General features: G+C 36.3%; 1 protein-coding gene across 7 annotated transcripts in view; it reads left to right on the plus strand.

Moving 5' to 3' along the window:
- The first annotated feature begins 623 nt into the window (after positions 1-623).
- LOC137618047 (uncharacterized) overlaps positions 624-23,057 on the plus strand; it is a 590,306-nt gene continuing 567,872 nt past the window's right edge. For 3 of the 7 annotated variants that reach the window (XM_068347975.1, XM_068347979.1, XM_068347981.1), the window contains exons 1-3: positions 624-969; positions 10,091-10,162; positions 10,385-10,722. In XM_068347975.1, coding sequence (XP_068204076.1) covers positions 10,400-10,722 — 323 coding nt within the window. In that variant the 5' untranslated portion in view covers positions 624-969; positions 10,091-10,162; positions 10,385-10,399. The remainder of the gene's footprint in view (positions 970-10,090; positions 10,163-10,384; positions 10,723-23,057) is intronic. The other 4 variants (XM_068347977.1, XM_068347978.1, XM_068347976.1 and 1 more) reach the window with 3 other exon arrangements.

Below are 23,057 nucleotides of genomic sequence, written 5' to 3' on the forward strand. Positions count from 1 at the left end.
TGCCATGATGAATCAGGGGATGAATTTTAAGGTGAAATCCGAAATGCTGAAGTATATGTCAAGATGATGGCTGTCATGTGATTCATTTATTAAAACTTCATGGGCGCGACCTTGTTTTTATTTCTTTTGTTCGTTGTCTAGATAATCTTTTTATTAATAGCAAATAAGAAATGTCTTCAGATATTAAAATTAAGTAAAGTAATTTCACAAGAAATTGTTTCATCTTAATCATTACGATAAAAGTAAGCAACTCACATTTATTAACAGTGATGTCAGCGGCAAACTTCACAGGAATTAACTTTCGCGATATGTCAATGTCGTGTATATAGACGCAAAATCATACATTTTAGAGGTTAATTTTAAGTTTCAAACATGTTGATTAAACTTTTGATCAAAGAAATGGCCAATTTTGTATATTTTAATCTAAAAGTCACCAACTTGTTTAGTCGGCCAAAAACTGAACATCTCATCTCACTCCATAAAATCATGTTTCCTATAGCCGTTGGAAAGTTATCAAATAAGAAGAAACCTATAATGGAAACAAACATAACATATTTAAAAAGGAAATAGTCAATTTAAAGGGGAAATTTTATAGAATTTATAGAAGTGACGACCTAGTTTATGTTGCGTAGTAGTAGTTGAGCGGCGACCAATATGGCAGCCTTATGTTTGTGTTAATGACAGAAGTGGTCGTGTTAATTCACGTGTCCCAGCCTCCATTTAAGGACTGGATTATGTGTTAACTTGCCCATGAAAGATAAATTAATCAGAATCAAACGAAATCTATCGAGTGTCTACCATGTGAAAGTTAATATCGGCCTAAATAACCTTGTGTGAAATCAACAAAGTTTGTGTATTGCCAAAAGCACTCCTGGGGTGATTATTTAAAACTGGAGAGGATTCTTCTTATGCTAATCGGACAATTCTTGGATTTTATGTTGAGGAATGACCCTCCAGAATGGGTGACCGGTAAGGAGGTGTTATTTTGATTAGGGGGGGTTTATCACGCCCATAATGGGCGTGATAAGTGATGTTATGTCCTCATTGTTTACATGGGGTGTGACCTCTGCATTCAAATCATTTTATCAAAAACGAAGGTCATTTATCAGTTAATTCATCATATTATAAATTAAAATGTCTATTGGCATTTGAAATCTCAAATAAAAGGGTCAGTTTGGTCTCATTTTTGGTCTCATTTCGGGTCTCAAGTGGGATTTTGTGTGGGACAGCAGTTGCCAATTTGTATTTTTCACGTAAATTTTTTTTTCATTTATCGTAAACGAAGGTAATTTATTTGTTCATTTATCTTATTAATTAAAATGTCAATTGGTATTTGAAATCTCGAATAAAAGGGTCAGTTTGGTCTCATTTCAAGTTTTAAGTGGGATTTTGTGTGGGACTGCAGTTGCCAATTTGTATTTTTCACGTATTTCTCAATTTTATTTTTTTTCCAGCTGTCAAGGCCTATAGGCCTACCCTATACTGCAAAGGTTAAAGGAACTTGACCTAGTATTTACTGATATTCTGTTCTGTGTACAAACAAATGTACTGTTAAAGTTTTGAATCAAGTTGGTATTTATAGTTCCAGTCAGTGCAATATTTTCTAATAAAAGAAATATTATATAATAAAAGCAATATTTTTTTTTACTAATAAACTTATCTCCTTCAGGAAAACATCCAATTACTTCGAAAATTACCTTTATTTTCAATGCAAATTAAATATTTATTGAGGTATACTCTAAAGTATCGGCTGGCAACGGAGGCTACCCAGTGAGGACCAAGGAACAGTTATTTCCGGTAGATTAAGCAAGACTACCATAGCTGACGCTATAAATTGTATACCGAAATGTAGCATTGGACATACATACATATGCCAAGGCAATTCCCCCAGTTTTTGGGGGGGGGTAGCCGACATCATACCAAAGAAACAACCTAACCTAAAGTATCTATCATGGAAATCTATCATAGAAACCGAATTTAGAAAGTTTGTAGGATGGCAGATACAGTTTGGCTCGGTCATTGTAATAAAGGAGGTTATTTAACCTGATTTTGCAAATGTCCTAACTGGTTTTACTTTACCGTAGTATAATATTCGTGATCTGATTTGTACCAACAAAATTGAATATATGTTTTATTATAGTTATGGACGGGACAAGCTTCTCTAACTAAAATAGGTGTTTATAATAGAAAAATGCCCGTTTTCTTTGAAAAGGACACACTTTTTTTTTATTTTGAAATATTGGCCTGTCCGTAACTATAATTTTACCGGAATATATCCTTCCTAAATCATTAGTTTAAATGCCATAACTCATAATCAGCAGTAAGTAGTAATTTGAATGTGGATGAATAAAGATTAATTTTATTTTGATTTCTAATGACAAAGTGTTCCACATGACAGTTCGTAAAATCGTTGACAGGTGGTTCTGTCCGAACTTTGATTACTCATTTTCCTATTTAACCAGAAATTATTTATAAGAATTTGCTATTTTTTGTATTATTAGTACTGGTAGCCATGTGTAATCTCCAGTCAGAACTATTTTTACTGTCACGTGACTTTCTCTTGGCCAATATCCTACGTACACATCTACTATACAAGCTCCACCCCTTCTAATACTAGCTCCACCCCTTCTAATACTAGCTCCGCTCCTTCTAATACTAGCTCCTCCTCTGACTACATCACACATTTGAAGCTGTTATCTGTCATCCACGTTTAAGAAAGATGTTCATATAAACCTAAACAAGTGGTCTTAACCCACGTTGAGGTTAAAAATTGTTACAGGTGTGTTACCAGTTACTGAATTTTGAATGGTTTTAATGTTGTTAATTGTTAAAGATACTTCTTTTTAAAATGTTATGGATGTGCTGAACTAGAAAATACGTCTGGAAAATCCATTTTCAGGAGTGTAGCTGGTTGGAAAGCAAGCGCAGGATTAAGACTTGGTCTTAGGGTAAGCTAAAGATATGGCAGTCTAAGGGGGTGGGGTTACAGGATGCGTAGCCTCCCCCCCCCATAAGGATACAGCTCCTAGGTTAGGTCAGGTGAAGGACCATATGCTAGGTGATGCCCTTGTGTTTGTTTCCTGTTTAAAGTATGGTTTGTTCTTACACGAATACAAAATATGTCATTTTATCAAGAGATTTTTGTAATACAGCTGGAACATGGCCATTTCACTTTTAACAAGGTGTCAGTAGATGGCCAGTAGCTGGGAAGCCTTGCCCCCTCGCTTGTACACTGAAGTCACTTTGATTTTGGCAGCCGATCAGCACAGACTTAATGTCGGCGCTCATACAAACTTGGTTTAGGTTGTTCTTCTTTTTCTTTTCCAGATTGAATGTTTGTGCTTAGGTGGACATGCGAACTTGCCTGGGAATGTCGAATAAATGCAGCACTTTCATGAATGGCATAGAGGTTGATCTTCATTCTTTGTCCCCTAAATGCCAGGGGGCATGTTTGCATTTTAAATTCCTCATGTGAGGATTGCAGGGAGTGGTCACCCTCCCAGTGGCAGGTGTATGGTAGGAGGAGAAAGAACAGGGCTAAATGTAATTCTTCCCCCTTCGGGCTCATCTTTGAGGTCTAAAAAAGCAAATAAACTTGCTCTTATAACCCCTGGTACTCTGCCCTTTGACCCTTCACTGTTGGTCTCTTCCGGAGGCAAGACCGGGAAGAGAGGTGACGAATTAACTCCTGGTGAAATCTCTCGGCTAAGATATTTGCTTGTTTTCCCTTGCAAAACAGGTGAGCCTCTCCTGTGTTTATCCGTGTTACAACTAACAAAGCTATGCTACACCTTTGGACTTGGCCTTATGGACTAAAGGGTACTCCATCTACAGAATGGCTACCTGTAGCATTTAATTCTGCTAAGGAGGTTGTAATGTCTTCACAAGATTTTGACTATCAGCCTGATCTCGGGCAGCTGGTTATTATTAGGTCCTCGAGGCAGACTTTCCTGTTTGCCCTACACCCTACGGAGTCGATGATTGAAGGAACTAGCTCTCCTTCCCACAAGAGATGCCATAGCGCCTCTAATTGTGATAAGCCTGCTTGTTCCTGCTAGTGTGTAGAGCAGCGTGCCCTGTCAACTTCTGTTACACCTGCTCGTGAGCAATACATCTCCGAGTGCGTGAAATGTCTTGACTCGGACCCATTCTCATCATGAAGAGTTTTGAAAATTGCTAGTAATTCTAGACAACAGATAATCAATTCTGTCTCTTGCAGATTCCATTCCCCTCAGAGAAGTAAATAGTCCAGAGTTGCTCCTCACTATATCTGTGAAGCATCTCAAAGCAGAGGTATGTTTGTGTTTTTCAAGGCCAAAGAGACCGCTTGAGATAAACATCAGCAATTGTCCCACCAACTTGTAAGCAGTTGCGTGTTTTACACTGCTAAAAATGTGACAGCATCTTGATCGGTACTCTTGTTCCAATGTGATTTGAGATGAAATTGAAAAGCCTTCGTTTCCAGGCTGGACAGTGGGATGGATTTCTCTAAAGGAGGCCATAGTTCCTAGAAGCCTCATCCACATCCTAACTGACATGGGCTTTGATGTTTTGTACTTTTGTAGCAAAAGAAAAATACCGGATCCTCTTCTCTGATGACTGAAAAAGAACTGTTACCATTATCATAACCTTTTAAATTATTTTCAATGAATCACTTGAAATTTGTCCAGGTACAAAAAAATTTTCAGTTCCAGGAACCATAAATATTTTGAGAGAGAGCCAATCGTTCTGGTGAATACGCGAGGGGCCATCCTGAGCCTGAAACACACGCACTTGAATCGGTAAACCTTTGACCTGTTGACAAATCAAAGTTATTTCCTTGAATTGAGATGAATCGGAATGTCAAAATATGCATCTGCGAGGTCTGTTGACAGCATCTGATCATTATGCTTGATTACCCTCAGAACTGTTGAGGGTGTTTCCATCGAAAATTTTGTGAGCACTGTTCTGTTAAATTGTCGAGGGCTGAGACATCTAGAACAGGTCTCTGATAAACATCATTCTCTAAATGGTTTGCAAATTCTAGTTTAACAACTGATCTTTTGCTGTATGGTATTGGAGAGATAGATTGGATACTGAACTGCTTTCTTTGACAAGGGAGAATTGGGAAGTAGAGGAATCCAATAATCTTCTTTGATCATAGTTAGTACCATCTTATTGGGATGAAGGCTTTCCCAAACAGGGAAGAACTGACAGTGTCTTCCCTTCCACTGGAATTCACTTGAAAGAACTGTCGTACTATTCTTCATTAGGGTTTTCAAGTTTGATTGGTAACCCTTCCAGAATTTCTATAACAGATTACTCATGTTCTACCACTGGAATGCAAAGGCCTCCTTGTTGACAATTTTGATGTTAAAGCATTTGATCTAAATGTGGAAACTGTAATATTTTTAGAAACAGACATTAGTTTGAGCTCTGCTCTCTCTGAATAAAAATAAAGCCTCAAAGATCAGCTTAATCAACTTACTACGGTATATCTCAGCAATAACGTTATGTAAGGTTTAAAAAGGGTCTGCCTGTGTTTTCTTCCTCCTCCTTTACTGTAGGCTGAAACGGGGGAAAATCAGCTGGTTTCCCAGTTTATTTACAACTTGATACGGGGAATGCTGCACATGGGTGCAGAGGATTCGTTTTGAAAGTAGATGTACTAGCACCTACATTTCCCTTGATGGAGTTAACAAGTAATGAGCTAGCGGCTGAGCTTGTAAACGAACGGAACAGTCATCCGAAACATGATACAAACGATTAACTTTAGTTGAAACTTTGTTCACCCCATCAAAATTTAAGGGAATTGTACGATATGCACTAGCCACCTGTTTAGATACTACCGCTAGAGAGTTATGGGGTCTTTTAACTGGCCAGACAGTACTACTTCTTTCTGGTTACGGTTCATTTTCCCTTTGCCTACACACACCCACACACCGAATAGTCGGGCCTATTCTTCACACATTCTCCTCTGTCCTCATACACTTGACAACACTGAGGTTACCAAATAATTCTTCTTACATCACTGTTATTGTTCAGTGGCAACTTTTCTCTTTGTAAGGGTTAAAGAGACTTTTTTTAGCTATGGTAAGCAGCTCATCTAGGAGAAGGACACTCCAAATTGTTCTCTAATCTTGGGTAGTGCCATAGCCTCTGTACCATGGTCACCCACTGTCTTTTGGGTTAGAGTTCTCTTGCTTGAGGGTACACTTGGGCATACTTTTCTATCTTGTTTATGTTTATCTTGGTTTGTTAAAGTTTTTATAGTTTATATAGGAGATATTTATTTTAATCTTATTGCTCTTCTTGGAATATTTTATTTTTCTTTGTTTCCTTTCCTCACTGAGCTATTTTCCGTGTTGGAGCCCCTGGGCTTATAGCATCCTGCTTTTCCAATTAGGTTTGCAGATTAGCAAGTAATAATAATAATAATAATAATAATAATAATAATAATAATAATAATAATAATAATGCCATGCTATCCACATATGTAATTTGAAATATTTTATGGGCCCGTACTTTAGCGAGTGGAGGGATTTTAGGATCCTTTGTCTTCTGCCTCACAATCTATAGTCAATTCTTTTTAGTGAGGTAGATTTGCACTGACTCGCAAGGGTGCCCTTTTAGCTCGGAAAAGCTTCCTGATCGCTGATTGGTTGGACAAGATAATTCTAACCAATCAGATAGCAGGAAACTTTTCCGAGCTAAAAGGGCACCGCTGCGAGTCAGTTCAAATGCGCCTCATTAAAAAAAATTGAGTATAGTTGTCTAATAGAGCACCTAGGATTTTGGTAATGCAAGGTTTTAGTAGCAGAAGGATCTAAAGTAATGAATGAATTTGACACTATGCGAAGCTTTCGAATCTCTGCTGAACTTCCAGAAACTATATTAAAAGAAAAAAAAAACCATTTACACTAGACTCAACTTGGGAATTTCGATCAGGTTTGGCAACCAGGCATTTAGGCTCAGAATTACCTCTTTTCAAGAGAGGATTTAAAACTTGAGAATTTTAACAAAGGAATCTAGTGATGTCAAGAGCTTTTGAAGCTCATCGCTTTTGAAAATTGGCTGATTATGTTAATTGTATAAAGGTGGATACGTGTCATTATCGTCGTCATCTCCACTATAATTAACAGTCTAGTCATTCCTGGATTTTCCTTTTTTGTATTGTAAACTTTTAACTTGATCGGTAACCGTTGAAACATAGTTTTCAATGAGAGGAAATGGGAGGCAAGCCCACTCCTCACAACAGATATTCGAATCACAGTATTGCTCTCAAAATAATATACAAAGAGAATGCAGATCATGATCAAATTTAGGGGAAAACATCTTGATGCGCAGTAGTAGGTAAGCAATCTGGAGAACGGCTAAACTAAACCGTAATTACAGAGAAACTTTAAGGGCAAAAAGACTGGCGAGTTGTTTTCTTACCATTTACCCCTAGAATGTTCTAATTCTTTACTACGGGCATGTGTTTAATGAAGGGAGAGAAAATGGGAGACTTAGAACATTTTAGAAATTATACGGGGAATTACAATTAAACAGCTTTCAGAGAAGAAGCAATACTATATGAACATCAAGGGAATTTCATAGAATGGGATCTATAGCCAAAAATATATGCGAAGGATTTAAGTACAGTACCCATTGGCTGTTGATTGCAGAATGTATGCAAATACAATACTGTATGGCATGATATCGTCAGGGTTTGATTCTCATAACTTTAATCTGAATTTTCCTTTAACTTTTGCTTAATGAGGTTGTATCTCTTTAACATCAACAAAGTTTTCTTTCTACGTTTGTTCACTTAACTTTCCAGGAGTATTTTATCTTGATTATATACAAGAGAGGGAAGTGTCACTTAAGATTTTTGTCTTGCCAAGATACTAGGCTGTATTTGAAGTATATTATTACTTGCTAAGTTACAACCCTAGTTGGAAAAGCAGAATGTTATAAGCCCAGGGGCTCCAACAGGGAAAATATCCCGGTGAGGAAAGGAAACAAGAAAAAAATAAAATAAATTACGAAGAGTAACAACATAAAATAAATATCTCCTATATAAACAATAAAAACTTTAACAAAATAAGAGGGGAAAAAAGAGATAGAATAGTGTGCCCGAGTGTACCCTCAAGTAAGAGAACTCTAACCCAAGACAGTGGAAGACCATGGTACAGAGGCTATGGCACTACCCAAGAATAGAGAACAATGGTTTGATTTTGGAGTGTCCTCCTCCTAGAAGAGCTGCTTACCATAGCTAAAGAGTCTCGTCTACCCTTACCAAGAGGAAAGTATCCACTGAACAATTACAGTGCAGTTTTGAGAGAAGAAAAACTGTTTGGTAATCTAAATTTAGTCAGGTGTAAGAGGACAGAGAATAATATGTAGAGAATAGGCAAAGGGAAAAAGAACCGTAACTAGAGAGAAAGATACAATGCAGTACTGTCTGGCCAGTCAAAAGACCCCATAACTCTCTACCAGTAGTATCTCAACTGATGGCTGGTGCCCTGGCCAACCTACTACCATTAACGAGATAAGCAACAAAACTACTTTATTGTATCAGAAATACTTTAAGACAAGTTGCTGTTATTACTTCATCATTAATAATTTTGCGAGATGTCTTAAAGAGCCTACAGTATCATTGCACTGGTAACTTGAATTATTATTATTATTAAATGCTAAGCTACAACCCTAGTTGGAAAAGCAGGATGCTATAAGCCCAGGGGCCCCAACAGGGAAAATAGCCCAGTGAGGTAAGGAAATAAGGAAAAGTAGAACATTTTAGGAATAGTAACAATATTAAAATAAATATTTCCTATTTAAGCTATAAAAACTTTTAACAGAACAAGAGGAAGAGAAACTAGATAGAAAAGTGTGCCCAAGTGTACCCTCAAGCAAAAGAACTCTAACCCAAGGCAGTGTAAGACCATGGTACAGAGGCTATGGCACTACCCAAGAATAGAGAACAATGGTTTGATTTTGGAGTGTCCTTCTCCTAAAAGAGTTGCTTACCATAGCTAAAGAGTCTCTTCTACCCTTACCAAGAGGAAAGTAGCCACTGAACAATTACAGTGCAGTAGTTAACCCCTTGGGTGAAGAAGAATTGTCTAGTAATGACAGTGTTGTCAGGTGTATGAGGACAGAGGAGAATCTGTAAAGGATAGGCCAGACTATTCGGTGTCTGTGTAGGCAAAGGGAAAGAACCGTAACCAGAGAGAAGGGTCCTATGTAGTACTGTCTGGCCAATCAAAGGACCCCATAACTCTCTAGCGGTAGTATCTCAACGGGCGGCTGGTGCCCAGGCCAACCTACTTCCTATATTGCATTGCATTTCATTATCCAAAGTATTTTGCTTAATTTGAATGAGGACTTTCAATGTAATGTGGCTTTTTATGACTTTGTCAACAATTATAATAAAGATTTTATGCAGATCTTGCAACTCGGACTAAAACAACATTGGTGATGGGAATTTTTTTTTTTGAAAGAAAGAGTAGCACATCAAAGGAGAGATGTCATCAATTTATTTTTATCCAAATTAATTAGTATTGTGGATGAGTTTAGTGGCTTGTTCATAGAGGTTAAGGAAGATATGATGATTTTAAACTGGTATACACTATAGTGTAAGTTTAAAATTATGTATTGGATGTATATGTGTCTGCATAGTGACACAGTTCCGGTAGGCCCTACTGCTTCCTCCAGTGCCTTAGATGACTGCGGAGGTAGCAGCAGTAGGAGATTCTGCGTTATGAAGCTTCATCTTTTTTGTTTCTTTTGTTTTGATGTCGGCTACCCCCAAAATTGGGGAAAGTGCCTTGGTATATGTATGTATGTATGTATAGTTTTAAAACAAGGTATATTGCTCTGGACTGTAATCCTAGCGTGAAAGACAATTAATGAAAACAATAACAATACTGTATTAGTATTCTCCGTCTCTTTCTTCTCTCTCACTCCCTCTCAGACACCGCTGTGAATGAGGGGCCATGGCTTTACTTGAAATGATTTTTTTTTTTGCAGCTCATTGTAGATGACAACACGAGGCAGGTGCACAACTACTGTATATTCCTATAACCGAATTGGTTTTTGTAAACTCTTAACAAAGTTCCCTTTTCAGGTAATATTTTCGGACTGACACAAGTTGTGTTTTACTAGAGTTACTGATTATCCACAGAAGATTTGAAAGTTTGTAAGTTAGAGACCTTTCTACTGTTTTTTCCAGTATTTGTTGGAATTTAGATCCAATTATTCCATAGTTTGAATTAAGTATGAGCTTTTTCAATTTTGCTTTCAGGAAATTTAAGTCATTAATAATTAAAGTCATTCAGCTTCTCTGTTCCTTTTATTTGCTTACCGATCTCGCTTTCAGATAACCGTGTGGGCTCTTACTCCTTGTTTCTCTTCCTTTTAGAATTAATGTTAAAAGATGGAGAAAAAGCATAAACTGAAATTTCCATCTGTGCATGGATTCCCTAAAAGAACTGAAGGGATGCGGAAGGCAAACCTTGATGGAAATGTGGAGGAGATTGGTAGAAGAGATATCGAAAGTGGAAAGTTTGTTGCTACAGCCATTAGAAGGGTAGCGAGGAGAGCTATACCTAAGGAATCCAAATGTAAGCTTGGAACTCATGCTCGCGTTAGAAAAGAAATGTGGCTTTTGTGGATGTTTTCTAAAGAGTCGGTAATGAACATGGTCAAGTTTTGTCCCCAGGCTCAGTCGCCAAAAGATAAAATGGAGGCTTTATACAGGTATAGTATTTGAATTGATGGATAATCTGATGAAGATTAAGCTTTTGATTTTATTATATGCGTACTAATATTCCTAACATTACACAATGATAGTTAGCATGTAGGATGACTGTACAGTATCTGATATTGAATATATTTCATTTGCTTAGCATGTTAGGATATATTGTATAGAAAAATTACTTATAATTGAGAGTTAAGTTATTAACTACTAATAATTGAATGGAAACTAGCGTATGGCACTTAGTCTTTTAAGACTACGATAGCCAGTATTGTAGTAGATAGTAAGAAATAGAATAGGGCTACTCATACAGTATTTAATATTATGATTGCAGATATGTAGTTAGTCTGTCTATTATTCTAAATCTCAATTCTGTTTGTAGGTAGTAGGCTTGCCAAGGCACCAGCCACCCATTGAGATACTGTTGCTAGAGAGTTATTGGGTCCTTTGATTGGCCGGATAGTATTACGTTGGGTCCCTCTTTGTTCACGGCTCATTTTTTCTTTTCTACACATACCGAATAGTCTGGCCTAGTCTTTACACATTCTCCTCTCTCATCATACACTTGACGACACTAAAATAACCGTACAGAGGGTCAACTACTGCACTGTAATTGTACAGTGGCTACTTTCCACTTGGTAAGGATAGAAAAGACTTTAAGTTATGGTAAGGAGCTCTTCTAGGAGAAGGACACTCCAAAATCAAACCATTGTTTTCTGTCATCTTCGATAGTGCCATAGCCTCTGTACCATATTTTTGCACTGTTTTTGGTTAGAGTTCTCTTGCTGAAGGGTACACAACGGTAAACTATTCCATCTGTTTCCTCATTTCCTTTCGTCACTGGGCTTTTTTCCCTGTTGGAGCCCTTGGTCTTATAGCATCCTATTTTTCCTACTAGGGTTGTAGTTTAGTTAGTAATAATAATTATAAATATTTTGTAGTTAGAACAGTAACCTTAGTTTGCAAATGCCTACTTTTGATCTCTCTCTTCTTTTATTGTTTTTTAACAATTTTATGGTACACTGCAATGTTTCTTTTACGTTAAAGGTTTATCAGAAGCTGTGTGTATGTATGTATGTACGTACGTACATACATACATACATACATATTACTTTTGTAATAACAACCCAAATATCACAGGGTATATTTGTAACAAAAAACAAAGGAATTGCAAAGGATGATAGATTATTTGAATAGAATAAAAATGTAGGACTGAAAATGAATATGAATAAAGCTAAGATAATGTTCAGTGAAAATGCAGACACAACAGTTAATGATTATGGACAAAACTCCAGAGATTGTTAATGCATAATTGTACTTAAGACAGATAGTAAGTGTTTCCCCAGGACACCAGACCAAAATTAAAAGAAGTATAAGTATGAGATGGAAAGTTTTTGATAAAATGAGATTGTAAAAAGTAAAATGCCACTTTCTCTAATAAGAAGAGTATTAAATCTGATGGGCGGGGCTACCAGTATTATGCACCTGAAACTTAAAGCCTTACTAAAGCCTTAGAACATAAGCTAGTTCCAACTCAAAGAGTCTTGCTAAGAACGATTATAGGATTAATACTAATTATTATTATTATTATTACTTGGTAAGCTAAAACCCTAGTTGGAAAAGCAGGATGCTATAAGCCTGGGGGCTCCAACAGGGAAAATAGCCCAGTGAGGAAAGGAAACAGGAAAAATTGAATATTTTAAGAACAGTAACAACAGAATAAATATTTCCTATAAAAACTACAAAGACTTTCACAAAACAAGTGGAAGAGAAATAAGATAGAATAGTGTGCCCGAGTGTACCCTCAAGCAAGAGAACTCTAGCCCAAGACAGTGGAAAACCATGGTACAGAGGCTATGGCACTACCCAAGACTAGAGAACAATGGTTTGATTTTGGAGTGTCCTTCTCCTAAGAGACGGAAAAAGAAAAACAGGAATACGGGAGCAAACTAAAAGTTTAAAGGCTGCTCATGAATGGCAGAGGCAAAGGACAGTGACATTACCCTAGCAAACAGGACATATATACATATGATTAAGGCCCAAGGCACCTCTATATCCAAGGTAGGACCAGGGAGGGCCAGGTATTGGCTGCTATGAGTCAGCAGGTAGACTTACAGGCTCTCCCAAACCCCCCATCCTCAGCACAGAAGGATGGTGAGGTTGCAGCCACTAAAAGAACCAAGGAGGTTGTGCGGGATAAGAACCCCAGTCTGGCGATCACCCATCAGGGATGTTACCGCATAGGCCAGAACAACTTAAGTAGAGGATATTCTAACAACATGAAAGAAAAAGAAATGGACATGAGCAGGACGCATAATGAGAATGACAGATGATAGATGGACATTAAGAATGTAGTAACAGAATTGCTCCTTAGAGATTACAAACGAAGTAGGGAAAGGAAGAGAAGATGATGGATTGATGAGCTAAGAAAATACAAACCTACAGTATATATATATATATATATATATATATATATATATATATATATATATGTATATATATATATATATATATATATATATATATATATATATATATATATATATATATATATATATATATATATATATATATATATATATATATATATATATATATATATATATATATATATATATATATATATATATATATATATATAAATAATGTATTTATGTATGTATGTTTATATGTATATGTACAGTAGGCTATGCTGTGCATGTTTGTACGTGCTGTGTAGGAGGTCGTCGGCTTACAATCACAATAGGCCCTGAGAAGCTGTTTGTAAGTGAATAATTATTTGTAGTAATTGGTAGAAACATTTTAGGTAAAACTTGTAGATTTTAAAATGTTAGCTCTTAATTTATCTAATAAAAGGCTGCTATTTTCTTAGACTAAGAGTTAAGTGTAAGAATGTTTATATTTTTTCATAATTTTTCCCTTAATATCTGAGTCGGTGCTGGCTGATTATATGATGATAGCATTGTTTGTAGATAAGGGAGGGAGGCTGTACTATGAAGGAATGCTTTTATCATTTTATTGTGTTAGTGTAGCAACATCTTGAAAATTTTGCAAATTGTGCTCTGAGGACATGAAAGTGGGGCTTTTGAGACTGTGTGTGGTATACCTCCGAGCTTTGATATAATATCCGTGAAATCATGATACAGAAATTCAGGTGCTATTATAGTATGCTATCTACCGTCGAATTTCTACTATAGTATGGTATCTACCACAAAGTATGTTATCTACTGTCAGTGTTAATTCTCCTGTTTGATGAGGATTATCAAACAGATGACTTACCACCCGTATGTTATCCTCATTGGACTTTAATGATAGTTTAATAGTATTTATTGGCAGGACAACATGGGTGCATAATTATAAGCAGTTTGTAGGTTAGGTTAGGTTAGGTTATCAAGTCGGTAGTGATCCTCCTTATTAGAGGCGGATTAGCAAGTAGACTGTCTCTTTAGGAACTGATGGTAGGTATCATACTATAGTCAGAAAGGGGCGGTAGATAGCAAAATGGGCGGTAGATAGCATACTATAATAGCACCGAAATTCATCCTTTGATCCCAGATGAAATGATCATGTTAGTCATTAATGCACTTTGTTTTCCTGTATTATTGAATGTTTTTTTTTTATAGTTTACTTCAGTGATATTGGAGAATTGAATGTATTGTACTGTATACTATATATTACTTTATATTATACATATATAGAACTGTGATAATTATATTAAGTTTTGCTCCAGGGTGTACTATTCTATCTAATTTCTCTTCCTCTTGTTTTATTAAAGTTTATATAGGAGATATCTATTTTAACCCTGGATAGGTACGGTGGGTCGTTTGCGACCCCGAGCGTCAAAAAAAAACAGGTTTTTCTCACGTGACTCACCCCCGTGACTGAATTTGTGGGTGATCGACCTGCAGGAGGTGTCTCCCCTACACGCTCTAGTAGTGTCCAGATGTGCATTGCTGTAGCTGTACTCCTTCCCCGATTTCTGAGACGCGTCGGGGTCGTTCGCGTCCGAGTTTACCCTTCTAGGGTAGTTTGCATAATTATCAAAGTTATTACGTATTATGAAATTGTCGTAGAATGGTGCAACTTGTATAGGTTATCAGTTGTGGAAATTCTTGGTGGATTGTTTGGCTACCATGTGCATGTTTTTTTTTTTAGTTAAAATGTCGTTCATCACCACGAGGACCATTTTACCGCGAGTGCCCCTTTTTCATTTTTTTTCATTTTTTTGCCAAGTCATTTTTCCGTAAGATATTGCCAAATAGTGTCGTAAAACTTTTGCTTGTTTAGTGTTGGAAAGTGTGTCTAGATGATCTGGCTACCCATGCATGACTTTGTTTTTGTCAGATACGACGTAGTTATTGGTATATTGGGTATTTAACTGCGGTTACCAATTTCTGTTTTTTTTTCAATATTTGTAAAAATTACTACGTAGTAAGGAATTGCCGTATATTATTCATTTTTTTTTTTTTCATGTTTATGTGTTAGAAAGTGTGCCTTGATGGTTGGGCTAACACGTGCATGTCTTTTTTTTTTATCTGAGATGTCGTATATTAGAATGTCGGGCATTTTACCGCGAGTGTCCCTTTTTCATTTTTTTTCATTTTTTTCCCAAGTCATTTTTCCGTAAGATATTGCGAAATAGTGTCGTAATACTTTTGCTTTTTTAGTGTTGGAAAGTGTGTCTAGATGATCTGGCTACCCATGCATGACTTTGTTTTTGTCAGATACGACGTAGTTATTGGTATATTGGGTATTTAACTGCGGTTACCAATTTCTGTTTTTTTTTCAATATTTGTAAAAATTACTACGTAGTAAGGAATTGCCGTATATTATTCATTTTTTTTTTTTTCATGTTTATGTGTTAGAAAGTGTGCCTTGATGGTTGGGCTAACACGTGCATGTCTTTTTTTTTTATCTGAGATGTCGTATATTAGAATGTCGGGCATTTTACCGCGAGTGTCCCTTTTTCATTTTTTTTCATTTTTTTCCCAAGTCATTTTTCCGTAAGATATTGCGAAATAGTGTCGTAATACTTTTGCTTTTTTAGTGTTGGAAAGTGTGTCTAGATGATCTGGCTACCCATGCGTGATTTTGTTTTTGTCAGATACGACGTAGTTATTGGTATATTGGGTATTTAACTGCGGTTGCCAATTTCTGTTTTTTTTCAATATTTGTAAAAATTTACTACGTAGTAAGGAATTGCCGTATATTATTGATTTTTTTTTCATGTTTATGTGTTAGAAAGTGTGCCTTGATGGTTGGGCTAACACGTGCATGTCTTTTTTTTTTTATCTGAGATGCCGTATATTAGAATGTTGGGCATTTTTCCGCGAGTGCCCCTTATTATTTGTTTTGCATTTTTTTGCTTAGTCATGTTACCGTAAGGAATTGGCAAGTAGTGTCGCAAAACTTATATTTTTATAGTGTTGGAAAGTGTTTCTAGATGATCTGGCTACCCATGCCTATTTTTTTTTTTAGCCAGATATGGCGTATATATAAGTATGTGTTCGATTTTCCTGTGATTGCCATTTTTTCGTTTTTTCCCATTTCTTTCAAAATTACTACGTACTAAGGAACTATCACAGAGTAATATTTCATTTATATGTTTATTTGTCGGAAAATATGCCTTGATGGTTTGCCTAGCACGTGGCTGAAATTTTTTTTTTCTGAAATGCCGTATATTAGAATGGCCATTTTTCCACGAGTGCCCCTTTTTATTTGTTTTGCATTTTTTTGCTTAGTCATGTTACCGTAAGGAATTGGCAAGTAGTGTCGCAAAACTTATAATTTTATAGTGTTGGAAAGTGTTTCTAGATGATCTGGCTACCCATGCCTATCTTCTTTTTTTAGCCAGATATGGCGTATATATAGGTATGTGTTCGATTTTCCTGTGATTGCCATTTTTTCGTTTTTTCCCAATTCTTTCAAAATTACTACGTACTAAGGAACTATCACAGAGTAATTATTCATTTAGATGTTTATTTGTCGGAAAATGTGCCTTGATGGTTTGCCTAGCACGTGGCTGAATTTTTTTTTTTCTGAAATGCCGTATATTAGAATGTTAGCCATTTTTCCGCGAGTGCCCCTTTTTATTTGTTTTGCATTTTTTTGCTTAGTCATGTTACCGTAAGGAATTGGCAAGTAGTGTCGCAAAACTTATATTTTTATAGTGTTGGAAAGTGTTTCTAGATGATCTGGCTACCCATGCCTATCTTTTTTTTAGCCAGATATGGCGTATATATAGGTATGTGTTCGATTTTCCGGTGATTGCCATTTTTTCGTTTTTTCCCAATTCTTTCAAAATTACTACGTACTAAGGAACTATCACAGAGTAATGATTCCTCTAGATGTTTATTTGTCGGAAAATTTTGTTTACTTTTTTTTTGATTGAATATCATCAAATTTTTTTAGCTAAAATATTGTTTTACATTTTTTTTTCGATTTTATTTCCCTTCAAAAAAATTTTTTTGGGTCAGAATTTTAATTTTATAGTCGTAAAATAATCGACAATTATCCAGCAACCCACCATACAATTTTTATGCATATCCAATAATAATTAGATTAGTAAATAACACCTTGAAATTGACATACCCTTCCTACATTTCAAGTGGCAGATTAGGGAGTCTGAGTCAGTGTGGTTGGCGGCCATTTTGTGGACATATCCGAAGCGTAAGCTGCCCTATCTATATATATTCTTGTTCCCAATAGAATTTGTGATATTTTGGTATATTTTTACCTGCATAAATATCATATTATATATTAAATATATGTATTTTTTTACGGAATTTCTAAGTACTCAAAAAATTACCTTTAGATATGGCCCCTGATATAAATGTAATTTACAAAATAATGAAGATTTTTTTACATATTTCTATTTTAGGATAACATATGTTTATTCCCTAAAAAAATTAGCCACTTCCTATTTCATTTGGGTACCCAAAAAAATTCATGAAATTTGGACAAATTTTTTTGGCCAAAAAAAGTTACCCTTTTTTTCTCATTTCAGATCTTCACCTCCATGGGTCTGACTTCATCCAAAATACATCAAGATGTGTCCTAAACATTCAAGAATCAATTCCTAAAAGGATTTGTGTATATATGTATAAACTTTTTTTTTATGAATTTTTATGTCAGGTCTTTTTTTTTTCTACTTAATTTTTTAAAATATTTATAATAAATAGTTTTTCTGCAGATGAGTAGTATTTATCTATACAGTTGTTTTAAGCATTCATTGAAGTTTTTTTTGGCAAAAGAAAAAAGGAGGTTACTGCAAAAACTGATTTTTCAAGAATTTTTTTTGGCGTCGGGGTCGTTCGCGTCCGAGTATACCCTTAAAGGGGTGTCCGAGGAGCGTACCTATCCAGGGTTAATGATGTTACTCTTAGAATATTTTTTTCACTTTTTCCTTTCCTCACTGGGCTATTTTCTCTGTTGGAGGCCCTTGGCTTATAGCATCCTGCTTTTCCAACTAGGGTTGCAGCTTAGCAAGTAATAATAATGATAATTTATATTGAATTATGACAGCTGTTTGTGGGAGTGTGTGTATTGTTTATTTTTCAGTATGTAAATTGTCCTCATACTATTATTATTATTATTATTATTATTATTATTATTATTATTATTACTAGCTAAGCTACAACCCTAGTTGGAAAAGCAGAATGCTATAAGCCCGGAGGCTCCAACAGGGAAAATAGCCCAGTGAGGAAAGGAAAAAGGGAAACTAGAATATTTTAAGAAGAGTAACAACATTAAAATAAATATCTCCAATATAAACTATAAAAACTTTAACAAAACATGAGGAAGAGAAATAAGATAGAATAGTGTGCCCGAGTGTACCCTCAAGCAAGAGAACTCTAACCCAAGACAGTGGAAGACCATGGTACAGAGGCTATGGCACTACCCAAGACTAGAGAACAATGGTTTGATTTAGGAGTGTCCTTCTCCTAGAAGAGCTGCTTACCATAGCTAAAGAGTCTCTTCTAACCTTACCAAGAGGGAAGTGGCCACTGAACATTTAGTGCAGTAACCCCATTGTTTGTACAGCACAGCACAGTAAAGTACTTGTACAATAAGAATAATTCATTATGATACAAAGTAATCTATTTAAAAATATTCTAAGAGTTGATATAAACTGGTTGGTGCTACTATAGCGTGATTCCTATCCTCATTTTCTGTTCCCACCTCAATGTGGGGATTCAAATCTACTATAGGGGGATTCCTACCAAGCAAAAACCAAATAATGTAATATTCCCCTTCCAAGGTGTTATTACAAGAGTAACACCTCAATTAAGCGTTACCAAACCAACTAAACAAGCAAACAGTGTAAACAAAACGACAATTTTACCTAACCCAACCTAACCTAAAGTGCATATTATGGATTTTTCTGCACGTTTTATAGAATAGATTGAAATAGTGTCAAGAAGTATGCTCTATCTATCCTCCTTTGGTAGGAATCACCTTATACCCAAAAAAATAAGGTAGGAATCTCACTACTGTTTAGTAGAATCTTGATGATAGGAATCACACTATAGTAGAATCCTGATGATAGGAATCACACTATAGTAGAATCTTGAGGATAGGAATCACGCTATAGTAGCAACAACTGGTTCATCCGTCGTGGTGAACCTGTTTATATTACCACTAATGATATTTTAAAAGATATTCCTAGGGCTGTAACATTAAGAATGAGAGATCTTGAAAGTTGAGATCCAAATTGCTAAGCGAGATGTACAAATCAGCGATGCTATTGAGGAGCAAATAATGAATATAGAATACGGCATTGGAAAATATCTTTAGTATTGGTTATTGGTTATACTAGATAAGGTTGCTCCCAGTGGGATATGAATGGTGAACAATGGGAATTGTTCTCTATCTACATATCTGAAAAGTTCCTCCTACCTTTTAGAATTTCTAATATTTATAGAATCTTGACTATAAGTTTGAGATTAAAAAAATAGTTAAAAAATGTATAGATAAGGGATATTGATGAATGAAATATCTATTTCTGGGCTCAACCTGTGTCGCTCCGTGAAATGTTCCTTAAAGCACCGTTTCAAAGGTATAAATACTGCTAAATATACCAGAGAAAAAAGTTGCATGGAATGCCAGGAATATGTCCAGTTCACTCACCCCTAAAGGGTGTCGGTATTAAAACTGGGGCGAGTGATACCACTACCAGAGGTCCCTTTCCAATTACACTTCTCCCTCCTCAAAATCCCCCGTTACTACGAGGTGTCGTTCACTACAGCTACTGCCCCCCACCACCACCACCACCACCACCGCTACTACCTATACTACCTATACTAATCCCACTCATCAAATATGGCTCACTAATCCAACTCGACACAAGGACAAGTCTAGCCAGATAAACTAAATTGCTAGATTAGCCACATTTAAGTAGGCTGCAACCAACACTGATTGCCTAGAATAACTTCAAGTAGTTTTAACAATGCAAATCTACTTTTGCATGTATGTAGCTTAGCTCTTGCATATTAATTCCTTTGGCCAATACATACCACCTAGGTAGTGGATTTACACTAATTTTGTCAAAAAGTATGCTAGCAGCAAACATTCTTAGCAACAGACATGGCTTACGCTAGTTGGGCTAACCACTGTGGACCATAACCTAGGGAAGTTTGTGGAGGAACACATTTTCGTATAAGTTCGGTTATGAGATAATTCAACAGTCTATTTATAAAGTATTCATGCTAGACATTCATGGGTCAGGCTACCACAAATATTGAATAGTGAAACCATGTATCATTTTTTATAAATTTCCATATTACTTTACCATAGATTTGTAACTCGCAATTAACCTTATCAATTCCAACTCTGTCCAAATAAATTTTTCACACAATTGCCATAGATTACACCTCATAGTGCTGAATGTTGTAAAAAATACCTGGGATTCAGAAGGTTGATAAACACGCTTAACGTAGCTTTGTACAGTAGTTTATGAAATAGGCAATATTACACAGCTCTCCTTAAATGAAACTGGGGAGCTACTTTGAAGACTGTACTTTCCCCCTTTTACTGTTTACTGTATACCAGAATTTTTCAATATTAAACTTACCCGATGATCATATAGCTGTCAGCTCTGCTGCCCGACAGAAAAACCTACGGGCGGAATACGCCAGCGATCGCTATACAGGTGGGGGTGTACATCAACAGCGCCATCTGTCAAGTAGGTACTCAAGTACTCGATGTCAACATAGAACCAATTTTCTCTCTGTCGTGCCACTGGCAAGACCTACTAAATACGCTGTTACTAACTGGATTTGTTTTCACAACGATTTGGTGAAGTACACTATTCCAGTTTTGAGCTTTCGCTATGCAGGGGTTTTATCTTCATTTCAAAACTTGAACTCGTTTTGGATAGATTTAATTATGGTGACGAAGAGAGTATGGACTCTCTTTCACTTTTAAATGGCCGACCCTTCCCTTAGACGGAAGTGTGTTTAGGTTTTTGGTAACACGAAGTTAGAGCTGTCGCAACTTCCGTGGCCTTTAAACAAAATAGATCTCTGCAAAGTATATTCGACGCAACCTATTGGAAAAGCAAATCAGTGTACGCGTCTTTTATCTTAAGAATGTCCAGTCTCTTTACGAGAACTGCTACACTCTGGGACCATTCGTAGCAACGAGTGCAGTAGTGGTGAGGGCTCCACCACTACAATTCCCTAATTCCATAACCTTTTTAATCTTTCTCTTGAAATGTTTTATTAATATTTTTGGGTTGTCCGGAAGGCTAAGAAGCCTTTCGCATCCTACTTGATTTGGCGGGTGGTCAAAGTAATTTCTTGAGAAGCGCCTAGATTAGAGGTTTTGATGAGGACCTTTAGTATGGGTTGCAACCCTTCATACTTCAGCTCCTAGGAGTCGCTCAGCATCCTATGAGGATCGCGAGGCTCAGTAAGGAAGACGTACTTAAAAAGGCAGAGTAATTGTTCAAGTCGACTTCCTTACCAGGTACTTATTTATTTTATGCTTGTTATTTTGAATAACTGCTAAAATGAAATACGGAATACTTAGCTCATAATAATGTCAACATGTAATGCTGGTCTCTACCCACCCCCCTGGGTGTGAATCAGCTATATGATCATCGGGTAAGTTTAATATTGAAAAATGTTATTTTCCTTAGTAAAATCAATTTTTGAATATACTTACCCGATGATCATAAATTAAGGGACCCACCCTTCCTCCCCAATAGAGACCCAGTGGACAGAGGAGAAAATTGGTTCTATGTTGACATCGAGTACTTGAGTACCTACTTGACAGATGGCGCTGTTGATGTACACCCCCACCTGTATAGCGATCGCTGGCGTATTCCGCCCGTAGGTTTTTCTGTCGGGCAGCAGAGCTGACAGCTATATGATCATCGGGTAAGTATATTCAAAAATTTATTTTACTAATGAAAATAACATTTTTATACTATTTTATCTATCTATTCTCAATAACAACATACAAATGGTTATCTACATACATTCCTCAAAGAAATCTGACCAATGCAGGGGCTGATAGAGGAATGAAGATAAGGGGTGAGAAGATGTAGGGGTGGAGGGGGATGTTGATGAAGGAGAGGTCTAATTGGTGAGGGATCTATGGTCGTGGTTCAATCATGCCCCAGTTTTCTATACCGACACTCAACGAGTGAGCGAGCTAGGTTTATTCCTGGCATTCCATGCATCTCTTTTTTTTTCTCTGGTATATTCAGCAATAACTATGCCTTAGAAATGGTGCTAGAGGAGCATTTCACTGGGCGACACAGGTTCCTCGCCCAGAAATAGATTTTTCCTTCGTCAAAATCCCTTTTATATGGAAAGTTATTTCAAATTTGTTTCTGACCCAATGAATTTGCTAATACATTATTTTATTACAAAAACTATCTATAAATGTACTGGATAATCTGGTCATCCAGATACAACATTCACTGGATATTTTTATTATTGTTAGCTAAGCTACAACCCTAGTTGGAAAAGCAAGATGCTGTAAGCGCAAGGGTTCCAACTGGGAAAAATAGCCCAGTGAGGAAAGGGAATAAGGAAATAAATAAATGATATAAGAAGTAATGAACAATTGAAATGAAATATTTTCAAATCAATAACAGCATTAAGACATATTTCATATATAAACTATAAAAAGTCTTATGTCAGCCTGTTCAACATAAAAGCATTTGCTGCAAGTTCCACTGATTCAACTACCTGATTAGGAAGATTGTTCCACAACTTGGTCACAGCTGGAATAAAACTTCTAGAATACTGTAGGGTGTAGTGTAGCCTACATCTGTGGATATGGAAATCTCAGTCCTACTGGACTTGTATTCAACAAGATCCAGAAA

Source organism: Palaemon carinicauda, chromosome 24 (genome assembly GCF_036898095.1).
Source record: "Palaemon carinicauda isolate YSFRI2023 chromosome 24, ASM3689809v2, whole genome shotgun sequence".
Classification (NCBI taxonomy): Eukaryota; Metazoa; Arthropoda; class Malacostraca; order Decapoda; family Palaemonidae; genus Palaemon; species Palaemon carinicauda.